Source organism: Zingiber officinale, chromosome 9A, assembly GCF_018446385.1.
Source record: "Zingiber officinale cultivar Zhangliang chromosome 9A, Zo_v1.1, whole genome shotgun sequence".
Lineage (NCBI taxonomy): Eukaryota > Viridiplantae > Streptophyta > Magnoliopsida > Zingiberales > Zingiberaceae > Zingiber > Zingiber officinale.
The window spans coordinates 111,021,845-111,046,038 of record NC_056002.1 but is presented as its reverse complement, the minus strand read 5'-3'; the positions used below and the strand labels follow the sequence as shown (position 1 = coordinate 111,046,038).

Here is a 24,194-nt window from a genome sequence, read left to right as displayed (position 1 = left end):
GCAAAATGCCAACAGAAATCAAGATATGTTCAAAACAGTTGCCATAGAAGCTCGCGACGTTTCAACGTTGCAAGCAAAAGTGAAACTTGTTTGGGCCACTTGTGGAAATAAAGACAAGCCATGAAAATGATCCTCTGCGATCACTAATGATGCCAACGAGAATCAGATGGAGTTGATCCACCGGGATGCGAACACTACTGATAGTGAAAAAGGAAAGATCGTTTCACGGTTGAATGGTCTCTCACTGCTGCCTTTTGATAAGGTTGACCCGTTCATCCCACGAAAATTTTTCACACGCTATCAGTGTAAATTTGATATCGCAAACAACGCGTGCAGCCAAATCTCAAGATTGTCTATAACTCTTTTTATTATTATGATTATTATTTTTAGTTGGTACTAACTATCCATATACTAACTAATTATGAAAATGATCAATTAAATTCTATTTAAATTTTTTATGGATCATCAGATAAATCAAAAAGATATGCACTACGAATCATATTGAGCGAGTAGGATCCTCTGATCCCGCCTGTCTAGTTACAAAAATAATTATAGATAGAATTTAATCATCTCCACCTATTTAATAGATAGGAGTCAATACAGATCAAAGATCTTTGATCCGAACAAGATAAATTACCATCTGCGCCGCCCTCATAAGAGATATTTTTTTTATAAATTATCATGCGCCGCCCAAAACCCTCACCGATGAGTGATTTAAACCGATAAGAAGAAGGCTTAGAAGGTATTTGTTTAAATTTGTTGTCTACCGAAAAATTTGATAAAAATGGCGTTTTATGTTTTAGTGCCCGTATGAAATCCTAAAGGCGGCTTGATGTCGCCACCAGCTGGCGTTCAGATCCAGTCGTTCTCGGAGTCGTCCTTAGCGCCGACAATTTATAATTTTAAAAGGGATCTATTCGATAACCACTGAGGAGGCAGGGTAGAAATAGAAAATTCAAACCTTTTCTTTTTAAACTCAATGCAACACGTTTTTCTTCATCAAAGAATTGGCTACCATCACCAAAAACTCGATCTTCTGTAGGAGGAAGCTGTAAACAGGCGTCCAAAGAGTTGTTATTGATGCTTCTTTTGGTTGATTTTTGACAAAAATTGCATCTGTGTTTTCCCACAAAGTAGGGCGGCGGGGAAAGATTGAATCTTTGGGGGGTGAAGGTGGTGCGAGTTCGAGCTAATGGGCCAGGAACAAGGCAGGTTGGGGTCCTTGCTGAACAACAGATGGCTGGTATTCGTGGCGGCGATGTGGGTGCAGTCGGTGGCAGGTATCGGATACCTGTTCGGCAGTCTGTCGCCGGTGATCAAGAGCGCGCTCGGCTACAACCAGCGGCAGATTGCCCGGCTGGGGGTGGCTAAAGACCTGGGCGACAGCATCGGCTTCCTCGCCGGGAGTCTCTGTGAGATCCTCCCGCTCTGGGCGGCGCTGCTCGTCGGCGTGCTGCAGAACTTTGTGGGATATGGCTGGGTTTGGCTCATCGTCACCGGAAGAGCGCCCCAGTTGCCTCTCTGGGCGGTAAGTACCAACTCTTCTCCTGCTACTTCTTCACTTCATCTCCTTGGTTTTTGTTTTCAGATCGAAACATTTGTTTGAAACAAAAAAAAAAAACATGTTCAGCTTCATGCTTTAATTGTTGAATTCTGTAGTTCCATTCAGTGGATACTATCCACTATGACAAGTTATCCTTTTCTAATTGCGTCTTGCCTTTGATCACAGATGTGCATTCTCATATTTGTGGGGACTAATGGAGAGACATACTACAACACTGCTGCTCTAGTTTCATGCGTGCAGAACTTCCCTAAGGCCAGAGGCCCTATAGTAGGGATACTGAAGGGCTTTGCCGGTCTTAGCGGTGCAATCTTGACACAAATATTTGCCATGATGCACACACCTGATCATGCTGCTCTCATATACACGGTGGCTGTCGGTCCATCAATGGTCATCATCGCCTTGATGTTCATTGTCAGGCCCGTCGGTGGCCACCGGCAAGTGCGAGCTTCTGATCCGTCCAGCTTCGTGTTTATCTACAGCATTTGCCTGCTTCTGGCAGCTTATTTGATGGGTGTCATGATCCTTGAAGACCTCGTTGAGCTTAGCCATGCTGTTGTTGTGGTGTTGACTGTGGGGCTGCTGTTCCTCTTGGTGGTTCCAATTGTCGTTCCTCTGCTGCTGACCTTCCACTTTGATGTCGTCTCCCCTGTAGAAGAGCCTCTCTTGCCCGAGCCAGCCAAAGAAGAGACAAGTAAGTCTGCTGAGCAAAACGAAGTCATCCTCAGTGAGCTCGAGGACGAGAAGCCCAAGGAAGTTGACCTTCTCCCGGCATCAGAGAGGCAGAAGAGAATTGCTCATTTGCAGGCAAAGTTATTCCTGGCTGCTGCTGATGGAGCTGTGAGGGTCAAGAAGAGGAGAGGCCCTCACAGGGGAGAGGACTTCACCCTGATGCAGGCACTCATAAAGGCAGACTTTTGGCTCATGTTCACCTCTCTTTTGCTGGGATCAGGTTCAGGGTTGACAGTCATCGACAATCTCGGCCAGATGAGTGAGTCTCTAGGCTATGATGAAGCTCATATTTTCGTGTCCATGATCAGTATTTGGAACTTTCTTGGAAGAGTAGGCGGAGGCTATTTGTCCGAGGTTATTGTGAGGTATGAGTTTGATGCCACTTAGTTGCAAAAGTTTTCAAGATGATTTGATGCTAACAAAAAATTTTGTTCTCAGGGACTATGCATATCCTAGGCCAGTGGCTTTGGCTGTCTTTCAGGTTGTAATGGCAATTGGACACTTATTCTTTGCCATGGCTTGGCCTGGAACAATGTACATAGGAACCCTACTGGTTGGACTTGGATATGGAGCTCACTGGGCCATTGTTCCTGCTGCAGCATCTGAGTTGTTTGGCTTGAAGAACTTTGGGGCTCTGTACAATTTCCTCACAGTAGCTAATCCCGCAGGCTCACTAATCTTTTCTGGCCTGATTGCCAGCGTAATCTACGATTATGAAGCAGAGCAGCAAGCCCAGAAACACCACAAATCACTTCTACGAATCCGAAGATTATTCGAAGTTGCTTCATTCAGTGGGGAGGTAACAGTGAAATGCACAGGGGCCATCTGTTTCTCCCTCAGCTCACTAATAATGTCGGGACTTTGCGCCATCGCTGTTGTTCTGAGTCTGATTCTCGTTTACAGGACTAGAATTGTGTACCGAAACCTTTATAGTAGAACTCTCAAATAGCTCGGAAAAGGGTACCTCGTCCCTTTGGGAAAAAAGTGCCTGCCAACAATTCCTTATGTGTTTCTAAATTGTGTATTTAGAGAAGGGTACGTCTTGAATGTTTTCTGGTATATTGATTATGTTTATCCAGCAACCAATAATTTAGAGGCATTGGCTTGTAGCCTTTCTGTTTTATGCTTGTAATTTGATTGTGTCAAACTCAAAACATTTCTACATTTCATTATATAGTTTCTGATTAATGATCTCATTGCAATTAGAAGTTCTCCCTTTTTCTTCATGTGGCTGCTCCAATATTAATGGATGATGTTTTACCCATTTGAAGTGCACTGAAGCTCATAAAATCATTATGTTGAGGATAAGAATCTAGTGCATGTGTTTCTCTTTAATTCTGCATAAAGACACTTCTTTGAGCTATATATACCACAAAAGACACTTCTCACTTCTCACAAGAGCTGTTCGTATGATCAATACAAACATACAATGAGAGCAATAAAATCAAGATAAAGTTAGACTTAGCGTTTATTCATGTTCAAACTCTAGCTTTTCATTCATGTTCAAACTCATACATTGTTAAGCCATTCCATAATTGGCATTTTGATTAGTGATCTTGTCCGAAATTTGAGTTTGACAAAGGCCGGCTGCGAAAGCGCTGGCATTGACAGAGGGGTGACTTTTGCACAGCGAGCACAGGCATGTCAGAAAGAGGGGCCCTCCTCTAGAACTTTCGGACGATGGTGACAAAACGATTAGCACTTAAGCTCTACGCACACTCAGACAAGCACACCCAGGGAAAAAGTCCCTAACAAAGATTCTCCGACGCTCAAGTCAAGGTATTTTTTCCCCAGAAGAACAGTGTACGAAAGAGAAGAATGCAGAAGATGAGTGCGAGAGTGCGTGCGTACCTTGCTAAGGGAGAGGACCTCCTTTTTTATGTGACGCTACATACCTTCTAGAGCATGACATACATTAGAGAATGTCGGGTATCATAGTTTGTTGGGCGAGAGCAGGTGTACAGTGACCTCCCATTGGGGGAGTAGAAGGTTCCATTCGCAGAGGATAGCCGACCGCTGGAATATTCCCTGACGCATGATAGTTATTTACTAACAAGAGGTTGCAATTCCCTGTCAGTGTTGTCTCCTAGCGCCTTCTGATATGATCGGGTCTTGCTAGGGACCGCTCGGGACGCCCGCTCAGAGGTACCATTTGACTTGAGTCTTGATGAAGAGGCCGATCTTGTTAGTATTAGCCCTAGTACCAATTATGAGATGATTGTAAAGAGCTCATTTTGTATCATATATCATTATTAATAAAAGGCAAAGTTGATTATTATATTTATTTCAGTTCAGTGTCGATTGAATAAGTATAATAATGTCATTGGGTAGTAGGTTCTTATCTACAACATATCAATTAGTTGAATTGATAGTGAGATATGTAGATATATATAGAACACTACTTTAAACTATTCCTAATCAAGCATTAATATACAAGGACAATATTAATGTATTGAGACTAGCATGTAGGTCAACGGATGACTTAATCTCACAAGTCATGGATATGAGATATCAGGTTGATACATGGATATATATTAGAAAACATATACTGAATGACCCGCTATGAGAATGTTTCATGGATCGTTATATAAGTGTTATAAACATTCTCATGTGACTATTGGTATGAATAGTCCTTAGACCTGAAGTCACTACGGTTCCCTACATAAGGAGTTGTGTACTTTGGTATCGGCAAATGTCGCCTGTAACAAGGTGGATAATAAAGTCGATCACTGGGTATACAATGAATTATGCGGAGGGATGTGAGTGATGTAGATGGGATATATCCCTTCCATATGACGGAAGTGATATCTGTGGGCCCCTTGATTAGTAGGACACAAGAAAGCATGATCATTCTCAAATGAGTCAATATGAGATATTGAGTTTATTTGATTGAGTGTATCTACTTAGAGATCAAGAAATATAAAGGTTGATAAGAGGATGACACGGTCTATTCCTCATTGATCAATCTAGATATCAAGGATAGAGGAACCAAGTCATACAAGATAATAGCCACGGACATGTTAGGTCGGATCTCGACTTTCTCGTCACTTGGTTAGCAATGATGCCTTGCTAGATGCCACTCATTGCTTATGTATCTAAATGTTGATTTAGGTATATTGCCAACGTTACGAGAACCTATTGGGTCACACACAAAGAACAAGTAGATTTGGAGATGGGTTCATATGATGAATCATTGAATTAAGTTTAATCTGAATTGGACTTATTGAGTTAGACTCAATTTGATCTAATTGTTGGATTAAGTCCAATTCAAACTAGACTCAAGGAGTCAATTTGAATTAATGAAATAGTGATTCATTGAATTTGAATTGTATGAGGTTAATTGAGTAAGACTCCATTGAATTAGACTTGAGTTAGACTCAAGTGAGGATTAATGAGATATTCAATGAATTTTGAAATTCAATGATTCATTTTATTCAATTTTCGAAATTGAATTTGAAATGAGTAGTAACAAGTGTGTGATCCTTAATGGAGTGTAAATGCTCATTAAGGCTATTAATGCTAATTAAGTGTTTTCATTGGATGAAAATACTTAAGTGTTTTTCTCTTCATTTTGGGAGAGAGATTCATTCTCATTTTCTCTTCTCCTCTTTGGCCGAAATCCCCTCTCTAGGTTGCTAGCACAACCTATTTCCATTTTGTGAGTTTGTGAGACAAACTAACGCTTATTCGTGTAGATACCGTAGAGGTGCGAACGTGAGATCGTGCTATGATCCGAGCTGTCGGGAGTCCGTGAGCACGCTATAAAGGTATAATCTCTCAAGTTCTTATGTAAACTTAGTATATTTTTGTTTCCTTTTGCATGGACCTTCTAGAGGAACCAATGTTTTTCCGCTGCGCATTTAGCGCATCTAGTTCCTTACAGTGGTATTGGAGCCACTTGCGAAGGGATATATTAAGTTGTTAGGATTTTATATGTGATATACAAATGCATGATACGTTTACTATGATCTATAAATTATGAGTTTCGGCCAAATTATTAGTGTTTTGTTGAGAATGAAACATAGTTGGTATGTGACCAGCAAGGTCTCGGCCAAAGGTGTTTTGCTCGGAACGAAACATAGCCGGTCTTGAGGGTAGTAGGGTCTCAGGTATGGCAGCAACTCATAAACGAGTATGCAAAATAAATTTTGTTTCGGGGGCGCTGCCCCCTAAACCCCGCAAGGGGCGCTGCCCCTTAACCCCGCCTGCTAACCGGCTAGCGAGATCGCCGTGGCGTTGCGGGTCATAATCTGTTGTTCACGTCATAGTAGATTTTTTGTCTTAAGTATATTGTGAATATAAATGACATGATGCATGGTTATGACCCTTGAACCCTAATATGATTGTGTGTGATTATTGTAATTCATAATACGACCTGTGCGTCGTGCCTTCATCTTTTCATTCCTGTTGTAATTTTAGACTATACTCGAATGTAACTCGAGTTTCTTTAGATTTTGTAATGTACAAATTAGAAAGGAGTTAGTCTACTGGAAGACGAATGAAAAGGAAGGAATGACAACAACACACGACGATCAAGGAAGCGCTTGGAGAAGCTGCTTTGACCTAGGTTGACTCATCGCTCTTCTCATTGACTTGAGAAGATCGTAATTTATAGGGGTCATAACCATGTCACGTTTTAATTTATGCATATATGTGATGTGTGCTTGATTGTTTTTGATACATGTCTAGTTTAATATAATTAGGTCTTTTAATATATACCTACCAAAAGTTTAATACTCACTCCTAGCTCGATCAATTGTAGTCAGGTTTTGCCAAAGCAAAGTGACTCAATTTATCTTACTAGAGTGAGATAAGATAATTGTAATGTCTGACTATTAAACTTGGGTGCGACTTAACTAAGTTGTCTCATTTAAATTGAGAGCTTAGAGGCATATCCCATAAGATGAAATTCAAATTGTACTAGTCTTGGGCGAAGCCAAAGCTAACTCAAGATGAGCTATAATATGAATTTCATAAGATGGGCAAATGAACAAATAGTATTGTTCATCTAGATATACAAGAGTTGCATTTGATGTAATTGGTATAAGATGCCTACCTACATTATACGAGTCTTGGGCGATTAGCCAAAGCTAACTCAAGATGAGGTATAATATGGATCTTGTCCCATATGAATATTATGGCGATTGGAATTGGAGCTAGTAGTGTAAGTAAAACCACAACCATGACTTGCTCCTACCAAGCTTTACAATTCTATGGGAGAATCATTTAATTAAAGGCCTAATTAAATGATCGATATATGATATTAAGTTCTGCATTATGTTGTTGTAGATAACCATGTCGTCAAATACGTCGAATACTCTCTCTCTGCGATCTGTCCTTGATAAGGACAAGCTTAATGGAGCTAACTTCTTGGACTGGTACAGAAATTTGAGAATAGTTCTCAAGCAAGAACGAAAACTGTACGTCCTAGAGCAACCCATTCCTGAGGCACCCACGCTACTGCCACTAGAGTTGATAGGGATGCTTACAAGAAGCATCAAGATGATGCATTAGATGTGTCATGCCTTATGCTCGCCACCATAAACTCTGAGCTTCAGAAGCAACATGAGAACATAGATGCTTATGATATGGTTGAACACCTTAGACAACTATATTAAGGACAAGCAAGGCATGAGAGATTTGAGATTTCTAAAGCACCGTTTCAATGCAGAATGCAAGAAGGAAGTCCCGTAGGGCCTTATGTGCTCAAGATGATTGGGTATGTGGAGAATCTACAAAGGTTGGGATTCCCACTAGGTCAAGAATTGGCCACTGACCTTATTCTGCAGTCATTGCCTGATAGTTATAGTCAATTTGTCATGAACTACAACAAGAATGAAATTGACAAACCACTGCCTGAAATGTTGAGCATGTTGAGAACTGCTGAACTCAACTTTAAGAAGGCAAAGCCTAGTTCCATTTTGATGGTATCTAAGGGAAAAGGAAAGTGGAAGCCTAAGGGTAAGGGTAAGACCCAAGCCAAAGGCAAGGGCAAGACTCATGCACTGAAACCCAAAGGCGGGGTTACTAAGGAAGGAACCTGCTTCCACTGCGGTAAGACCGGACACTGGAAGAGGAACTGCAAGTTGTACTTAGAGGAACTGAAAAGGAAGAGAAGTGAAACTTCTGCCTCAGGTATATATGTTATAGAAGTCAATCTATCTATTTCTTCTTCATGGGTATTAGATACCAGATGCGCATCTCACATTTGTACTAATGTGCAGGGGTTGAGAAATAGTAGAGCGTTGATAAAGGATGAAGTGGACCTACGAGTAGGCAATGGTGCAAGAGTTGCTGTTGTCGTTGTAGGAACATATTCTTTATCTTTGCCCACTAGGCTTGTTTTAGAACTAATAGAGTGCTATTATGTGCCCGCTTTGACAAAGAACATTATCTCTATTTCTTGTTTGGACAAGAAAGGTTTTTTATTTGTAATAAAGGACAAATGTTGTTCCATTTATTTCAATGATATGTTCTATTGTAGTGCACCTCTTATGAATGACCTCTATGTTCTAGACTTTAAAAACCTAATCTATAACATAAATACCAAACGGTTCAAGTCTAATGATTTGAACCAAACATATTTCTGGCATTGTCGCCTGGGTCACATAAATGAGAGTCGCATATCTCAACTCCATAAGGATGGACTTTTGGACTCATTTGATTTTGAATCATATGAGGCATGCGAATCTTGTTTTCAAGGCAAGATGACAAAGACTCCATTTAGTGGACACGGAGAAAGTGTTGGTTGCTACACCTGGATACCGTTCTGTTCCCCTGTATAAAAAATTTATATAAGCACAGAAATTTCCTAGCTACCATTGTGCTCTATTGAAGTTAAACTTGAATCGCAAGCCGAACTTAACATTATTGATTCAAGTTCAATCTTCAGGAGTTATACTTGGATCGCAAACGGAACTTAATATTATTAATCTAAGTTTAATCGATGTATTCTTTCTAAGTTAAACCATATTATAAAAGTTATCAAATATCTATTTCAAAGATCGGCTCCCAGGTCAAACATGGCGAGGCACTAGGCCTTCTTGGATATGAGATCATCCACCACTACCTCAACAAAGCCTTTCAAAGAAATCGGATATTTAACTTCTTACAGTAAACTAGGTTTAACTACAAAGACCTCAATAGAAGCACAATATCGAACATGAAATTGAAAAATGATAACAAAACGATAATGTAAAAACCGTAAGCCTCTTGTGTTTGGTATTTCAATATCTAAACAAAAGTATGAACTAGTTATGATGCGGAAACTAATAACTAGTTATACCTTTTGTAGCTTATAGACCTCTTGATCTACTGTCGTATTCCTCTTCTTATCTCGGACATCGTGTGGGCGACGATCTACCGAAATGAGAACCACCCAAGCCTTCATCTTCCTTCCAAGCTTTCGGCCACCAACCAATCTCCAAGGAATGCTAGGAAACAAAGCCTCCTTTCTCTCCTTCTCCAAGCAAAATCCAACTACCAAAAATCTCTCCAAGACTAGATATTGTTGGCCACCAAAGAAGAAGAGAAGAGGAAGACCAATGGAAGAGGGCCGACCACACCAAGGAAGAGAGGAGAGGAATAATAGATGTGTTGTTACAAGGGGCAACCCCTCCCTCTCTTTTATAATCCTTGGTCATGGCAAATAAGGAAAGTTTTGGACATAATTAAAACTTCCTTATTTTCTTTGCCAATGGCTAATAAGAAAAATTTAATTAAAATTTCCTCTTAATCCATCTTATGGCCGGCCCCTACAAGTCCTCCAAATAAGGAAAGTTTTAAACACAAAATTAAAACTTTTTAATTTGTTTCCGGAAATTTTTTAAAATAAAAATTTCTCTTTTTAAATTCCCTTCATGGTTGGTTATAAAAGGAAACTTTTATAAATTAAAATCTCTTTTTTAAAACATGTGGATGGTTACAAAAAAAAGTTTTCTCCAAAATTAAAATATTCTTTTTCAACTACAAATAAGGAAAGATATCAAATCTTTCTATTAATCTTTTGTAGAAAGATATAAAAGGAACGATTTAAATTTTAAACTCTCTTTTAAAAGCATGACTTACACATAAGGAAAGATTTTAAAAACTAAAAATCCCCTTTTAATCTAATGTGGTCGGGCACCCCACTTGGGCTCCAAGCTAGGGCCAGCCACCACTTGAACCCATCTAGCCTTGGTTTGGCTGGCCCTAGCTTAGGCTCCAAGCTAGGCTTGGCCGACCACCTTAAGGTGGGTAAGGAGTTGGGTTTGGGTGGATATAAGACTTTATAAATAAGAGGCTACGACAGGGACCGAGAGGAGGAATTAGTTTTGGTCTCCCGATGAACTTGAGCTTCCTGTGTTCACCCCGAAAACCCAGCTTAAGTTCATCAATAATAACTCATACCATTAAAGAGTTATTATTGAACTACCGCACCAATCCCATATTACTATATGGACTCCTTCTTTACATGAGTGTGTTAATCTCCCTGTGTTTAAGATATCGAATGTCCACTAATTAAATGAGTTACTGACAACTCACTTAATTAATATCTAGCTCCAAGAGTAGTACCACTCAACTTTATTGTTATGTCGGACTAAGTCTACCTGCAGGGTTTACATGACAATTCTTATGAGCTCCTCTTGGGGACATCATCAACCTAGATTGCTAGGACACAATTTTCTAGTTTTCTTCTATAATTAACAACACACGCTATAAATAATATTATTTCCTAACTTATCGGGCCTATTGATTTATCAAACTAAATCTCACCCACTGATAAATTAAAGAAATAATTACTAAATATATGTGTTTGTTATTATATCGGGATTAAGAGCACACACTTCCATAATAACAGAGGTTTTGTTCTTTTATGTAGTCAGTGTTGACCTCCGTAAGTGTACGGAAATGTCGTAAGTAATAATAAAAGATATCGTATCCACAGGGACTGGAATAAGCACTAAAGATGTCTCAATGCGAATTAGCTAAACAACTAATCAATTGGTTTTCAAAAGCTAAGTATGATTATGAAATGTAAATAGAGAAATGAAAGAATAAGAAACAAGAATAAGGGCAATGATAAAGGTATGTTCTAGGAGTTTTGGTTTCTTTGTAATGTTCTTCAATGTAATGATCTACGAAATCTTATTTCTCAATTGTCCATTATTTGTAGAAGGTTGCCGGTTCCCTCTTGCAATAGACAACCGGCTTAGGACTGAAATATATCTAAATGCGATCAATTAGGAATGAAACCTATGTTGTCCTTACATGAGCTTGCCTGTCACGTGCGTGTTAGAGTGTATACTGAAAGCCTAAGCTTTTGTAAACATTTATTTTGAATAAAGAATCACATTTGGTCAAATTATCTACAGTTGTTTGTAGTTGTTCAATTAATTTATATTGTAGATAACATAGTATGTGGTGTCACATACAGAAGATGATGTTATCAGTACCTTATAAATTATAAACAGTAGCTCATGACCAAAATGGAAAGGAACAAACCATTGGAAGGTCGTAGTGTAATTAGGAATTAGTTTATCTTAACTATATAATTACACTAGTACACTTAGAGTGAATTGAGTAGGACCATTAGAGGTCGTTCCTTTTATACTGACTTTATAAAGGAACAAAGACCTCAGTTATTATGGAAGTGTGTGCTCTTAATCCTAATATAATAACAAGCACATATATTTGATATTTATTTCTTTAATTTATCAATGGGTGAGATTTAGTTTGATAAATCAATAAGCCCGATAAGTTGGGAAATGATATCACTTATAGTGTGTGTTGTTGATTATAGAAGGAAACTGTGTCCTAGTGATCTAGGTTGATAATGTCCCCAAGAAGAGCTCATAAGGATTGTCATGTTAAACCCTGCAGGTGGACTTAGTCCGACATGACGATAAGGTTGAGTGGTACTATTCTTGGACTAAGATATTAATTAAATGAGTTGTCAGTAACTCACTTAATTAGTGGACATTCGACATCTTAAACACAGGGAGACTGACACACTCATAATAAAAAGGAGCCCAAAAATGTAATTTGGGATTGGTGCGGTAGTTTAATAATAGTTCTCTAGTGGAATGAATTATTATTGATAAAATTAAGTTGTGTGTTCGGGGTGAACACGGGATGCTTAATTTTATCGGGAGACCAAAACCAATTCCTCCTCTCGGTCCCTATCGTAGCCTCTTATTTATAGAGTACTATACCCACCTATACCCACATTCATACCCATGGTGTAGGGGCCGACCAAGCTAGCTTGAGGATCAAGCTAGGGCCGGCCAAGCCTTGGTCCATGGGTGGCCGGCCCTAGCTTGAACCCAAGCTTAGGTGGCCGGCCCTATTAAATTAAAAAAGAATTTTAATTTTAAAATTTTCTTATGTGAAATATATAATTTATTGGAGAGATTAAAAATTAAAATATCTCTTTTATAAGGTTCTACAAAAGATTAAAGAAAGAGATTAAATCTCTTTCCTTATTTGTAGATTGGAAAGATATTTTATTTTTCTTCTTTGTAAATTATTCACATGTTAAAAAATTAAAATTATAGAGATTTCTTTTTATCAACCATGAAGGGATTTTAAAGGGAAATTTTATTTTTTTAAAATTTCCGAAGACAAATAAGAAATTTTAATTGTTGATTGAAAATTACCTTGTTTGCTCTCCATGAGGTGGCCGACCATGATATGATCAATTAGGAAATTTTATTTAATTTTTCTTAATTAATTCATGTCAAGGAAAGTTAAGGAAATTTTATTATAATTAAATTTCCTTATTTGCCAAAGCCAAGGATTATAAAAGAGGGGGTTTTGGGTGCCTTCAAGGTGAACAACCTCTATTATTTTTCTCCCTCTTTTCTTCCTTGGTGTGGCCGGCCTCATCCTTTTCTCTTCTCTCCATCCTTGTGGCCGAAACTCACTTCCCTCTTGGAGATCAAGTGGTGGCCGGATTCTAGCTTGGAGAAGAAGGAGAGAAAGCTTGCATCCCTTGGAGCTTGGTTGGTGGAAAAATCTCTTCATCCTTGGAGGTGCTCTTGTTGTGGCCGAACCTTGCAAGGAGGAGAAGAAGGTGATTTGGTGGTTTCTCATCTCGGAAGATCATTGCCCACACAACGTTCGAGGTTAGAAGAGGAATACGGTAGAAGACCTAGAGGTTTTTGCTTGCAAAAGAAAAGGTATACTAGTATTTAATTTCCACATCATACTAGTTTTAACTTCATGTAAAAATACCAAATACAAGAGGCATGCGATTCTAGTATTTCGAATTAGTTTTCGATGTTGTGTTCTTTTATTTTTCTTTTCCTTGTGATTTGATTGTTCTTTTTGGTTGACCTAAAGTTATTTAAGGAAATTAAATATTAGCTTTCCTTAAAAGGCTTTGCCTAGGCGGTGGTGGTTGTTCCCATATCCAAGAAGGCCATGTGCCTCGCCATGTAGTCCTGGAAGCCAATTTTGGAAATTAATATTTAATGGAATTAATAACCTAGGTGATTTGGATCGAACGTGTTAAGTTCCGCAGGAGATCCAAGTCTAAACCTAAAAGAACAAGTAAATTAAACTTTGGATCAAACGTGTTAAGTTCTGCAGGCGATCCAAGTTTAATTTAAAAGAACACATGGTAGCTAGGAAAGGTTCAGACCTTTGTACAAAATTTTTGTACAGTGGAACCGTTAGGTTTTCCGAGTAGCAACTAACAATTGGTATCAGAGCTAGGGTTTTACCTCTGTGTATTTGGTATTACTTTTATTATGCACATGTCATACATAATTTAGGCAGGTTAATAGTAGGATGTGCTAACTTTGTGGATGCAGGATCCAACTATTATGGCTTATAGTTATTATGTGTGTGATTGGACCCTTGGACATGTCAAGGACATTTATAGTGTGTGCATGATTATATTATAAAATACAGTAGGAGCTGTATTTAGTTTTATTAGGATTTTATTTTTTGATCTAGTTACATGTACATTCCTTTTATGGAATATAGGATCGATGGATGTAAATTTTATAGGGAGTGATTCCTGTAGCCTCTCGAGGCGTAGTTCGATATGCCCAAAGAACGCTGGGTAATTCATCTACCCAGCTACCTCTGACATGATCCAGTTTGGTCTTTAAACCTCTTATGATTTCCCTATTGGTTACTTCTGCTTGACCGTTACTTTGCGGATAAGCTACAGAGGTGAAGGCCTGAGTAATGCCGTAACTGTTGCACCAGTCTAAGATCCTATCCCCTTGGAATTGCCTTCCATTATCAGAGACTAATTTATGAGGAATACTAAATCTATAGATTATATTTTTCCATAAAAATTTAATAACTGCATCTTCAGTAATTCGAGCAAGTGGTTCTGCCTCCACCCATTTAGAAAAATAATCCACCGCTACCAATAAAAACCTTCTCTATGCAACTGCCATAGGAAATGGACCAACTATTTCCATGCCTCATTGATCAAAGGGACATGCAACTATAGAGGTTCTCAATAACTGTGTAGGATGATGCAAGATATTTTGATGTTTTTGACAAGAAATACAAGTTCTTACCAACTTGTTAGCATCTTCATGTAGAGTAGGCCAGAAATATCCTGCTAGCAGAATTTTGCGAGCCAAAGATCTCCCTCCTATATGACTACCACATGAACCTTGGTGGACTTCTCGTAAAATAAACTGTATATCTTCTGTGCCAATACACTTGAGCAAAGGTCTTGAAAAAGCTCTCTTATATAATTGTTCTCCTACCATAGTGTATTGAGCAGCTCTCTTCTTAAATACCCTTGCCTGTTCTGTATCACTGGGAAGAATACCTTGCTGCAAATACAATATGATTTGAGCCCTCCAATCACCTTGAATTTTTGCTTCAGCCTGTCTTTCAATACAAGATATTAACAGAGTTTGTTCTACGGGCCGATCTAGACTCCATGACACTATAGCAGAGGCCAACTTAGCCAATTCATCTGCCACTTGATTTTCAGATCTAGGAACCTTTTGTATATTTACTTCTTGAAATTGGGACTTCAACTTATCAAATGCTTCAGCATATAACTTAAGCCTGTCATTATTAATTTCGAAATTACCTGATAGTTGTTGAGCTGCTAACTGAGAATCAGAATAGATAAGGACTCGAGCTGCCCCTATATGCCGAGCAGCCTGCAATCCTGCTATCAGAGCTTCATATTCTGCTTCATTGTTGGTAGCTCTGTAATTCAATCTGATGGAGAGTTGAAGTCTGTCTTCCCTTGGAGATATAAGAAGAACACCAATTCCGCTGCCTTGTCTAGTTGAAGAGCCATCTACATAAACTTTCCAAATGTTTTCTTCCTCAGGGCTTTGAACTTCTATGATGAAGTCTGCTAGGGCTTGTGTTTTGATAGCCGAGCGAGGTTGATATTGAATGTCATATTCCCCAAGTTCAGTTGTCCATTTGATCAGCCGACTTGATGCCTCTGGGTTGGGTAACACCCGTCCAAGAGTACTGTTGGTTAATACAATAATCTCATGTGCTAAGAAATATGGGCGCAACCTTCGAGCAATCAATATTAGGGCATAAGCTAATTTTTCTAGTGTAGTGTATCTACACTCAGCTCCTTTTAATAAATGACTAGAAAAATATACAGGTTGTTGTTCCTTTCCTTCTTGTCTGACTAATACAGAGCCTACAGCGTTTTCATTAGCTGACAAATATACCCAAAGAGTTTCTCCTACTATAGGTTTAGCCAATACAGGGAGAGTAGAAAAATAATCTTTCAATTCTTGGAAAGCCTTATCACATTCTTCATTCCACTGAAATTTATTGGCCTTTCTAAGTATTTTAAAGAAATGGAAGCTACGATCGGCCGACCTAGAAATGAATCTAGACAAGGCTGTAATCCGGCCTGTCAATCTCTGAGCTTCTCTCATGTTGCGTGGTGGCTCCATGTTCTGCAGTGCCTTGACCTTGCTCGGGTTGGCCTCTATCCCTCATTCGGACACCATATATCCTAGGAACTTCCCTCCTTTCGCGCCGAACAAACATTTGCTCGGATTTAATTTGAGCCCATATTGCCTCAATGTCTTGCAAGTCTCTTCTACATCCCTGCATAGATCAGCAGCTTGAAGAGACTTAATTAAGATGTCATCAACATATACTTCCATATTTCTACCAATCTGCTTCTGGAAGACCTTATTCATAAGCCTTTGATAGGTTGCTCATGCATTTTTTAGTCCGAAAGGCATAACATTATAACAATAAGTACCTTCAGATGTTATAAAACTGACCTTTTCTTGATCTTCTTTAGCTAAGGGAACCTGATGATAGCCCTGATAAGCGTCTAGCATAGAGATGTATTCGCATCCCGCAGTGGAGTCTACCAATTGATCGATCCTGGGTAATGGATAATAGTCTTTTGGGAAAGCTCTGTTGAGATCCCGGAAATCAATGCATACTCGCCATTTGTTTCCAGGCTTAGAGACTAACACCACATTAGCTAGCCAGCTGGGAAATTGTACTTCCCTGATGTAACCGACTTCCATAAGTTTAGTTATTTCTTCTTTGATGATCTGGTTTTGTTCCGTGCTAAAACTCCTTTTTCTTTGCATGACCGGGCGGGCATCTAGGAAGACATGCAAGGAATGCTCCATGACTGTAGGAGAAACGCCTGAGACTTCTTTGGGAGTCCAGGCAAATACATCATTATTCTTCTTCAGGCATTGCACCAATTCGGCTTTCAGAGCAGGATCAAGATCAGCCGCAATATATGTAGTAGCTTCAGGCCGGCCGGCCTGGATCTGAACTTCTTCCTTCTCTTCATAAACCAGGACGGGCTGCTTCTCCCGAATGACATTAACCTCCATTCTTTGAATCTTTCGGGCGGTGTGAGCTTCAGTTCGGATTATTTCTACATAACATTTTCGGGCTGTCTTCTGATCACCTCGCACCTCCCCAACTTGGTCATCCACCGAAAATTTAATCTTTTGACAAAAAGTAGAAACGACCGCCTTGAACTCGTTTAAGGCGGGTCGACCCAGTATCACGTTATAAGAGGATGGAGCATCTACTACCATAAAATAAGATCTTCTTGTTCTCATCAGAGGCTCTTCTCCCAGAGATATGGCCAACTTTATTTGGCCTAACGGTTGTACTTTGTTGCCTGTGAATCCATATAGAGGAGTAACGATCTGTTGAAGTTCACTCGGATCAATTTGCAGTTGATCGAAAGCCTTCTTGAATATAATATTAACAGAACTGCCAGTGTCTATGAAGGTACGAGCAATGGCGTAGTTGGCTATCACAGCTTTGATGATCAGGACATCATCATGGGGTATTTCTACCCCCTCGAGATCTTTGGGCCCAAAACTTATTTCGGGACCGGCCGCCCGTTCCATACTACATCCCACGGCATGAATTTCCAGTCTTCGGGCATGTGCTTTTGTGCTCTATTAGAATCCCCATCAGTGGGTCCGCCCGTAATCATATTGATATTGTCCCGAGCAGCATTGCTCTTGTTTTCTTCCTGTCGAGTCGCCATAGCTTCAGAAGGTGCTTTCTCTGACACTTGGCTGGTACCGACCGGGACTGGTATTGCCTCCTGCCGAGGCTCGACCGGGCGATATTCCAGTTTGAGTGGACTCTGCTGCCTGGGGTACTGCTGTCGATAATAGTTCTGCCTCTGATAACGCTCCCTATTAGCTCGTTTATTTCTTAAAACAAAATAGTCTTCAGTATGATGACTGCTAGTTTTATGATAAGTGCACCATCTCCTTGGTGCCTCCGGATGTACCTCCACATGTTGTACACCTTGTGGACGATACTCTGGTTGTCGATGGGGTGGATGAGTTATTCTAGGACCTCTTGGTGGAGGCACAGGGGCCAGAGCTTTCTCCTTAACCTGAGTAGGTGAGGAGGTAACACCCTCCTTTCTACGAGCAGCTTGAGCTTCTTCTACATTAATGAACTCGATGGCACGCTCAATCAAGGAATCAAAATTAACAGGAGGATTCCTTACTAAATCTTTAAAGAAATCATTATCATTTAAACCTTGAGAGAAAGCGCTAACTAATATTTCAGTTGTAGCATTAGGTACATCAATAGCTACCTGATTGAATCTTTTGATGTATGCTCGGATAGACTCTTTAGATGCTTGCTTAATTGAAAACAGGCTCCAAGGAGTCTTATGATACCTTTTGTTGCTGGAGAAATGGTGTAAAAAGACTTTCTTGAAATCTTTAAATTTCCGAATAGACTTCTCTGGCAATCTCTTGAACCAGCGCTGTGCAGCTCCCCCGAGGGTAGTAAGAAACATCCGACACTTCACCCCGTCAGAGAATTGTTGTAATAATGCTACATTCTCGAATTTCAACAGGTGATCTTCTGGATCTGTTGTTCCAGTGTATTCTCCGATTTGAAGGTTTTGATATCGCTTAGGAAGCGGATCATCTAGTACACTTTGAGGGAATGGGGAGATGACTTTCTCTGGTGAACTATCACTAGTTATCATTTTGATCTTACGCTTTTCTCTATCTGGTGCTTCACCAGAGGACTCTTGGAACATGGGCCTCCTGCCCCTTTGATCCATGGAGTGCGAAGAAAGGCTCGTGGACGTCTTGTCTGAGAAACAGCAGCTGGAGGGAAATAAGCATGTTCTTCTTCTTCCAGCTCCTTTCCTTTCCGATGCTCGGTAGTTGATATTGCTGGATTATGAGCTGTTGGTAGAGTAGCTCCGGTGTGGGCTTGAAGTTGTTGTTGCTGCTGTTGTAAAGCTTTCTGAACGTGAGAATTGATGAGGAAATCCAAATCCTCACGACTGATAGTGAGTAGGTTTGATTTTCCGGCTTCTTCTATCCTGTAGTCTTAGATTCAGGTGAAGTTCCCACAGACGCCGCCAAATTTGATCTTGTCTGAGAGGCTAAATAAGACGGAGATCCGGAAGAAAGAAACCCACCGCGACGATGAAGGATAATGTCCGCAGAATACCGATCCGAGAAACCCCAAAGTGGATCAGGAAAAATAGAGTCACCGAAGGTCCTCCTGATGGCGAAGAAGAAATCCAAATCTGAAGAGGAAAAACCTAGATCCGAAGCTTTCAAGACTTCCTGTGCACAAGAGACCAGCCAACACTATCGTCAGTGACCTGAGACCGGGGTGGGAATCCCTGGCTAGACCCTTCGACGCTCAAGTTAGTGATCTCTCTTGGTGTGGAAGAAGGAAGAAGAAGATGAACAGTAGATGGAAATTAGGGTTACGAATGTGTGTGAAGATGTGAACTTACCTTGCCAACGGAGAGGATTCCCCCTTTTATACCACTTCATATAACCTCCGTAGTCATGAAGTGGACCCCGGTTTGTTAGAGTTTGTTATGAGATGACGTCAACCGTGTACTTGTAGTGAATGACTTTTTAAGGAATCTTTCTTGTACCCCAGATGTACATTCTTTATCGTTTAGCACCTGTAAAATAATCTAAAAACACATTTCCCGCCAAAATACATAATTCCTGTCATATAGTTACATATTGTAGGTATCTACATTAATTATCATTTCACCCCTCCTGCTGCAGATAACTCAATGTACCAATATTCCTTATATCGATCGAAGTTAATCATGATTAGGTTTAGTTAATGAGGCAACCTTCTATGTTACTGATCCTAAATATATTTTATCAAATATCTTTCCCAGGTATTGGTCAATCGGCCGGTCTCAGCTTTCCTTCTGGGAAGTATGTTTCGGTCGATGCGAGCCTTATCTTCTTTGAAGGTATATCCCGGCCGATATTGGCCTACCTCCTTCGAGGCATATCCCGGCCGAGATTAGCCTACCTCCTTCGAGGTATATCCCGGCCGATATTAGCCTACCTCCTTCGAGGTATATGCCAATTGATGCGAATCTCCTGGGAAGCATATTTCGGTCGATACGAACCTTATCTTCTTTGAAGGTATATCTCGGCCGATATTGACCTACCTCCTTTAAGGCATATTCCAATCGAGATTAGCCTACCTCCTTCAAGGTATATCCCGACCGATATTGGTCTACCTCCTTTAGGACATATTCCTACCGAGATTAGCCTACCTCCTTCGAGGTATATCCCGACCGATATTGGCCTACCTCCTTTGAGGTATATGCTAATTGATGTGAATCTTCCTCCTGGGAAGTGTATTTCGGTCAATACAAACATACCTTCTTTGGAGGTATACCCCCGCCGATATTGGCCTACCTCCTTCGAGGCATATCCCGGCCGAGATTAGCCTACCTCCTTCGAGGTATATTCCGACCGATATTAGCCTACCTCCTTCGAAGTATATCCCGACCGATATTAGCCTATCTCCTTGGTTTTATTATCTCCTTCCTTTTCCTTATCGGGGACCCACGAAACCTAACCATATCAGAGGAGAAGAAGGTGATTTGGTGGTTTCTCATCTCTGAAGATCGTTGCCCACACAACGTCCGAGGTTAGAAGAGGAATACGGTAGAAGACCTAGAGGTTTTTGCTTGCAAAAGAAAAGGTATACTAGTATTTAATTTCCGCATCATACTAGTTTTAACTTCATGTAAAAATACCAAATACAAGAGACATGCGATTCTAGTATTTCGAATTAGTTTTCGATGTTGTGTTCTTTTATTTTTCTTTTCCTTGTGATTTGATTGTTCTTTTTGGTTGACCTAAAGTTATTTAAGGAAATTAAATATTAGCTTTCCTTAAAAGGCTTTTCCTAGGCGGTGGTGGTTATTCCCATATCCAAGAAGGCCATGTGCCTCGCCATGCAGTCCTGGAAGCCAATTTTAGAAATTAATATTTAATGGAATTAATAACCTAGGTGATTTGGATCGAACGTGTTAAGTTCCGCAGGAGATCCAAGTCTAAACCTAAAAGAACAAGTAAATTAAACTTTGGATCAAACATGTTAAGTTCCGCAGGCGATCCAAGTTTAATTTAAAAGAACACATGGTAGCTAGGAAAGGTTCAGACCTTTATACAAAATTTTTGTACAGTGGAACCGTTAGGTTTTCCGAGTAGCAACCAACAGTTCGCCCCTCAGAAAATCAACATAGAAGTCCACTACTTCTCAATCTCATTAAGATATAAAGATTAATGCATCCAATCCATCCTACCCTCTTGAAATACCTAATTTTCCTTTCAAGATTACCCCTCAAACGTCCTTACACGAGCATGTTCCTGTCACGAACGTCCCTCAGAAAATCGAATGAGAAAGAATCCATACAAGATCCACAAGATATTCAAATATTCAATCAAGCATGGTAATTAAGCCCTAATCATAACAATCCACACAAGAAAGAATAGATACAAATAGGGCAAAATCATAGAAATAGGAATTTTGACAAATCCATAAGAGTTTACATCAAATCTCCATTACAAATACTCCCTCCATCCTAGAACAAGAGATCTAATCCATGGAACAAGGAAAGAATCCCAAAGATAAGGAAAAGACAAACATCTTGATCCCAAATCTAAGAAAGAAAGGGAAGAAAAGCTTATCTACGATGAAGAACCATCTTCGGATCCAATCCTCGCTCCCCGGAGTCGAAACGTTGAAGATCCGCCCTTAGATCGCCGGAAATCCCTCCAAGAAGGTGGAGGAACGCCCAAATCTTGAATTCCCCCCAAAAGGGAGAAGATCCCCTTTCAAATCAAGAAGAAGGCTTTATATAGAGGTGAGGTTCAGGCGCCACACGGCCCCAAGGCACGGCCGTGTGGGGTTCACACGACCTGCTCCATTTCCCTCTCTGCCTACCTCACACGGCCGTGTGTGATACACGGCCATGACATGCACCTTCCATGACCCCCCTTGCACGGCCGTGTAGATGTACACGGCCTGGAATACTTCTGCCTCTTGGAACCTGGCACGACCGTGTGGTGTACACGGCCAGGGCCTTCTTGCTCACTGGAGACCCTGCACGACCGTGTGGTGTACATGGCCAGGGCTTCCCTGGTCTATGGAAATCTTACATGGCCGTGTGGGGTACACGACCTGGCTCCATTTGGCTTCAAATCTTGGCACAGCCGTGTGAGGTTCACACGGCCATGGCCACTTCCTTTTCTACTGCAGCTACACGACCAAGGATCTCCACACGGCCTGGTCAACCCCCCATGGCAGGGCCGTGTGAGGTTCAGGAATGGTGCCTTCCTCTTTTGCTTCGCTTGCCGATTTGTCCTTGAACACGCATTCTTCACCGAATTCGACTCCTATGTAAAAAAAATGCACAAAAGCAGATCTCCGAACAAAAAGAGTAAATATGCTAAAAGGAAACATGGAAGTACGAAAATACGTAGACAAAGCATGCTCAAAGTATGTGAATGTGCATAAATACATAGACAAAACATGCTCAAAGTATGTGAATGTGCGTCAAAACCTGCTAAACAAGTGTATACGATCTACGCACATCACACCCCCAGACTTAAACCTTTGCTTGTCCTAAAGTAAAATGCTGCAATCTAAGTTCATATGTTTTACAATGCTCTCATATCCCTAATACATTCTCATAACCCTATCAAAAAGTTTCATTAACAAGCATGATCATGGAGACAAATTAAGTATGGCTCAAGCATAAGTCTTTTGTGCATAGTACAAGGTAACTCAAAACTCTTCAAGTTTCAATCTATGTCCTAGTCAAGTCGTCATCAAATTTGAATTCCTAATGTTTTCGGTGATAGACAAGTAACCAGTGATAGACATTTACTTGCCACACACTTGGTTCATATTTCTCAATCAACCCAAGGTCTCAAAGGCATGCTCAATCTCAAGAGAAGCTAAGCGGTCATTTTCCCAATAACCTAACTCGGTCTCAAAGGGGTGACTTGCTAGATTTCACTCACGAGAACCATTTTTTATATCCCTTATTCACTTTTTTTTTTGTTTTTTTTTCACACTTTTTTTTTCCATAAGTATTTGCATTGTGCAAATCTTATTCACAAATATACTTTTAGCACAAATGTTGGGATATTTTGATTTTTTCAAATGAGCTTACATGATTTGAGTCTCATCCAGTAACCAAAATGAAGTTTGAGAAATTACCATGGAAACCATGTACTAAACAAACAAGATGAATCATGACTATTTCAATGATATCAACTATTCAAGCATCAAGTCAAAGTGTAGTGAAGATAAGATCCCTAAGGTCAAGCCAAAACTAAAACTCATCTCCATATGATACTTAGCTTATGTCATGCTACCCAAGATAGAGAAAAGAGGTTCATTAAGCATACTACTAGCATCACTTAAAACATCATGAATCTAGATAATGAATGTGCTAACATTTAATCTTGAAGACAAGAAAACATATAAGTGAAGTTTTGATGTTCTCAAGATGTATGCCACAAGATTTTCAAAAGATAGTTAAGTGATTATCAAAACAAGCAATCAAAGTAAGAACAAATGCAAAGCAAAAACTAAACATGCAGAAAACAAGCAAAAACTGAAAGCTAGAATGCATAAAGAAAATTCAGGTTAGACACTCCCCCAGACTCAAACTTTTCATCGTTCCGATGAAATCAATATGGTGGAGGAGGTGGAGGTGGAGGAGGACAAGGGAAAGGATGCCTACGACGTGGTTGGCCAATGGGAAAACTAGGAAAACCTGGAGTTTCGCTAAGGATTAGATGATACTCAAACAAAGCATCTACTTGTTGGCTAGTGACACTCATGCTTTGCATAAAATCTCGCATTCTAGCTTGATCCGTATCATAATCCTGGACAAATTTGGCCACTTGACCTTGAAAATTCCTTGTGAATTGAAAGTGCTTTTGTACTTCTCTAAACTGATTATCTGATAAAGAGAAGCGACCTTCCAACATTCTTCGTTGGACATCATGCTTCTCATGAAGCGATTCTAGAGAAGTACGAAAATCAGAAAAGTCAAATCTGGAGGGACCCGTACCATAGGCAAAAGAATGCCTAGCAGGATCCAGATGACTGGAGGGCTGCGGGTATCCATATG

General features: G+C 40.1%; 1 protein-coding gene across 1 annotated transcript; it reads left to right on the top strand.

The window, feature by feature from the left end:
• Positions 1–942: 942 nt before the first annotated feature.
• On the top strand, positions 943–3,495 carry LOC122020987 (protein NUCLEAR FUSION DEFECTIVE 4-like). Its single transcript, XM_042579053.1, has 3 exons — positions 943–1,528; positions 1,730–2,658; positions 2,732–3,495. Exons 1-3 carry the CDS (start codon positions 1,193–1,195, stop codon positions 3,240–3,242), a joined length of 1,776 nt encoding a protein of 591 aa, XP_042434987.1. The 5' UTR covers positions 943–1,192; the 3' UTR covers positions 3,243–3,495.
• Positions 3,496–24,194: the final 20,699 nt, after the last annotated feature.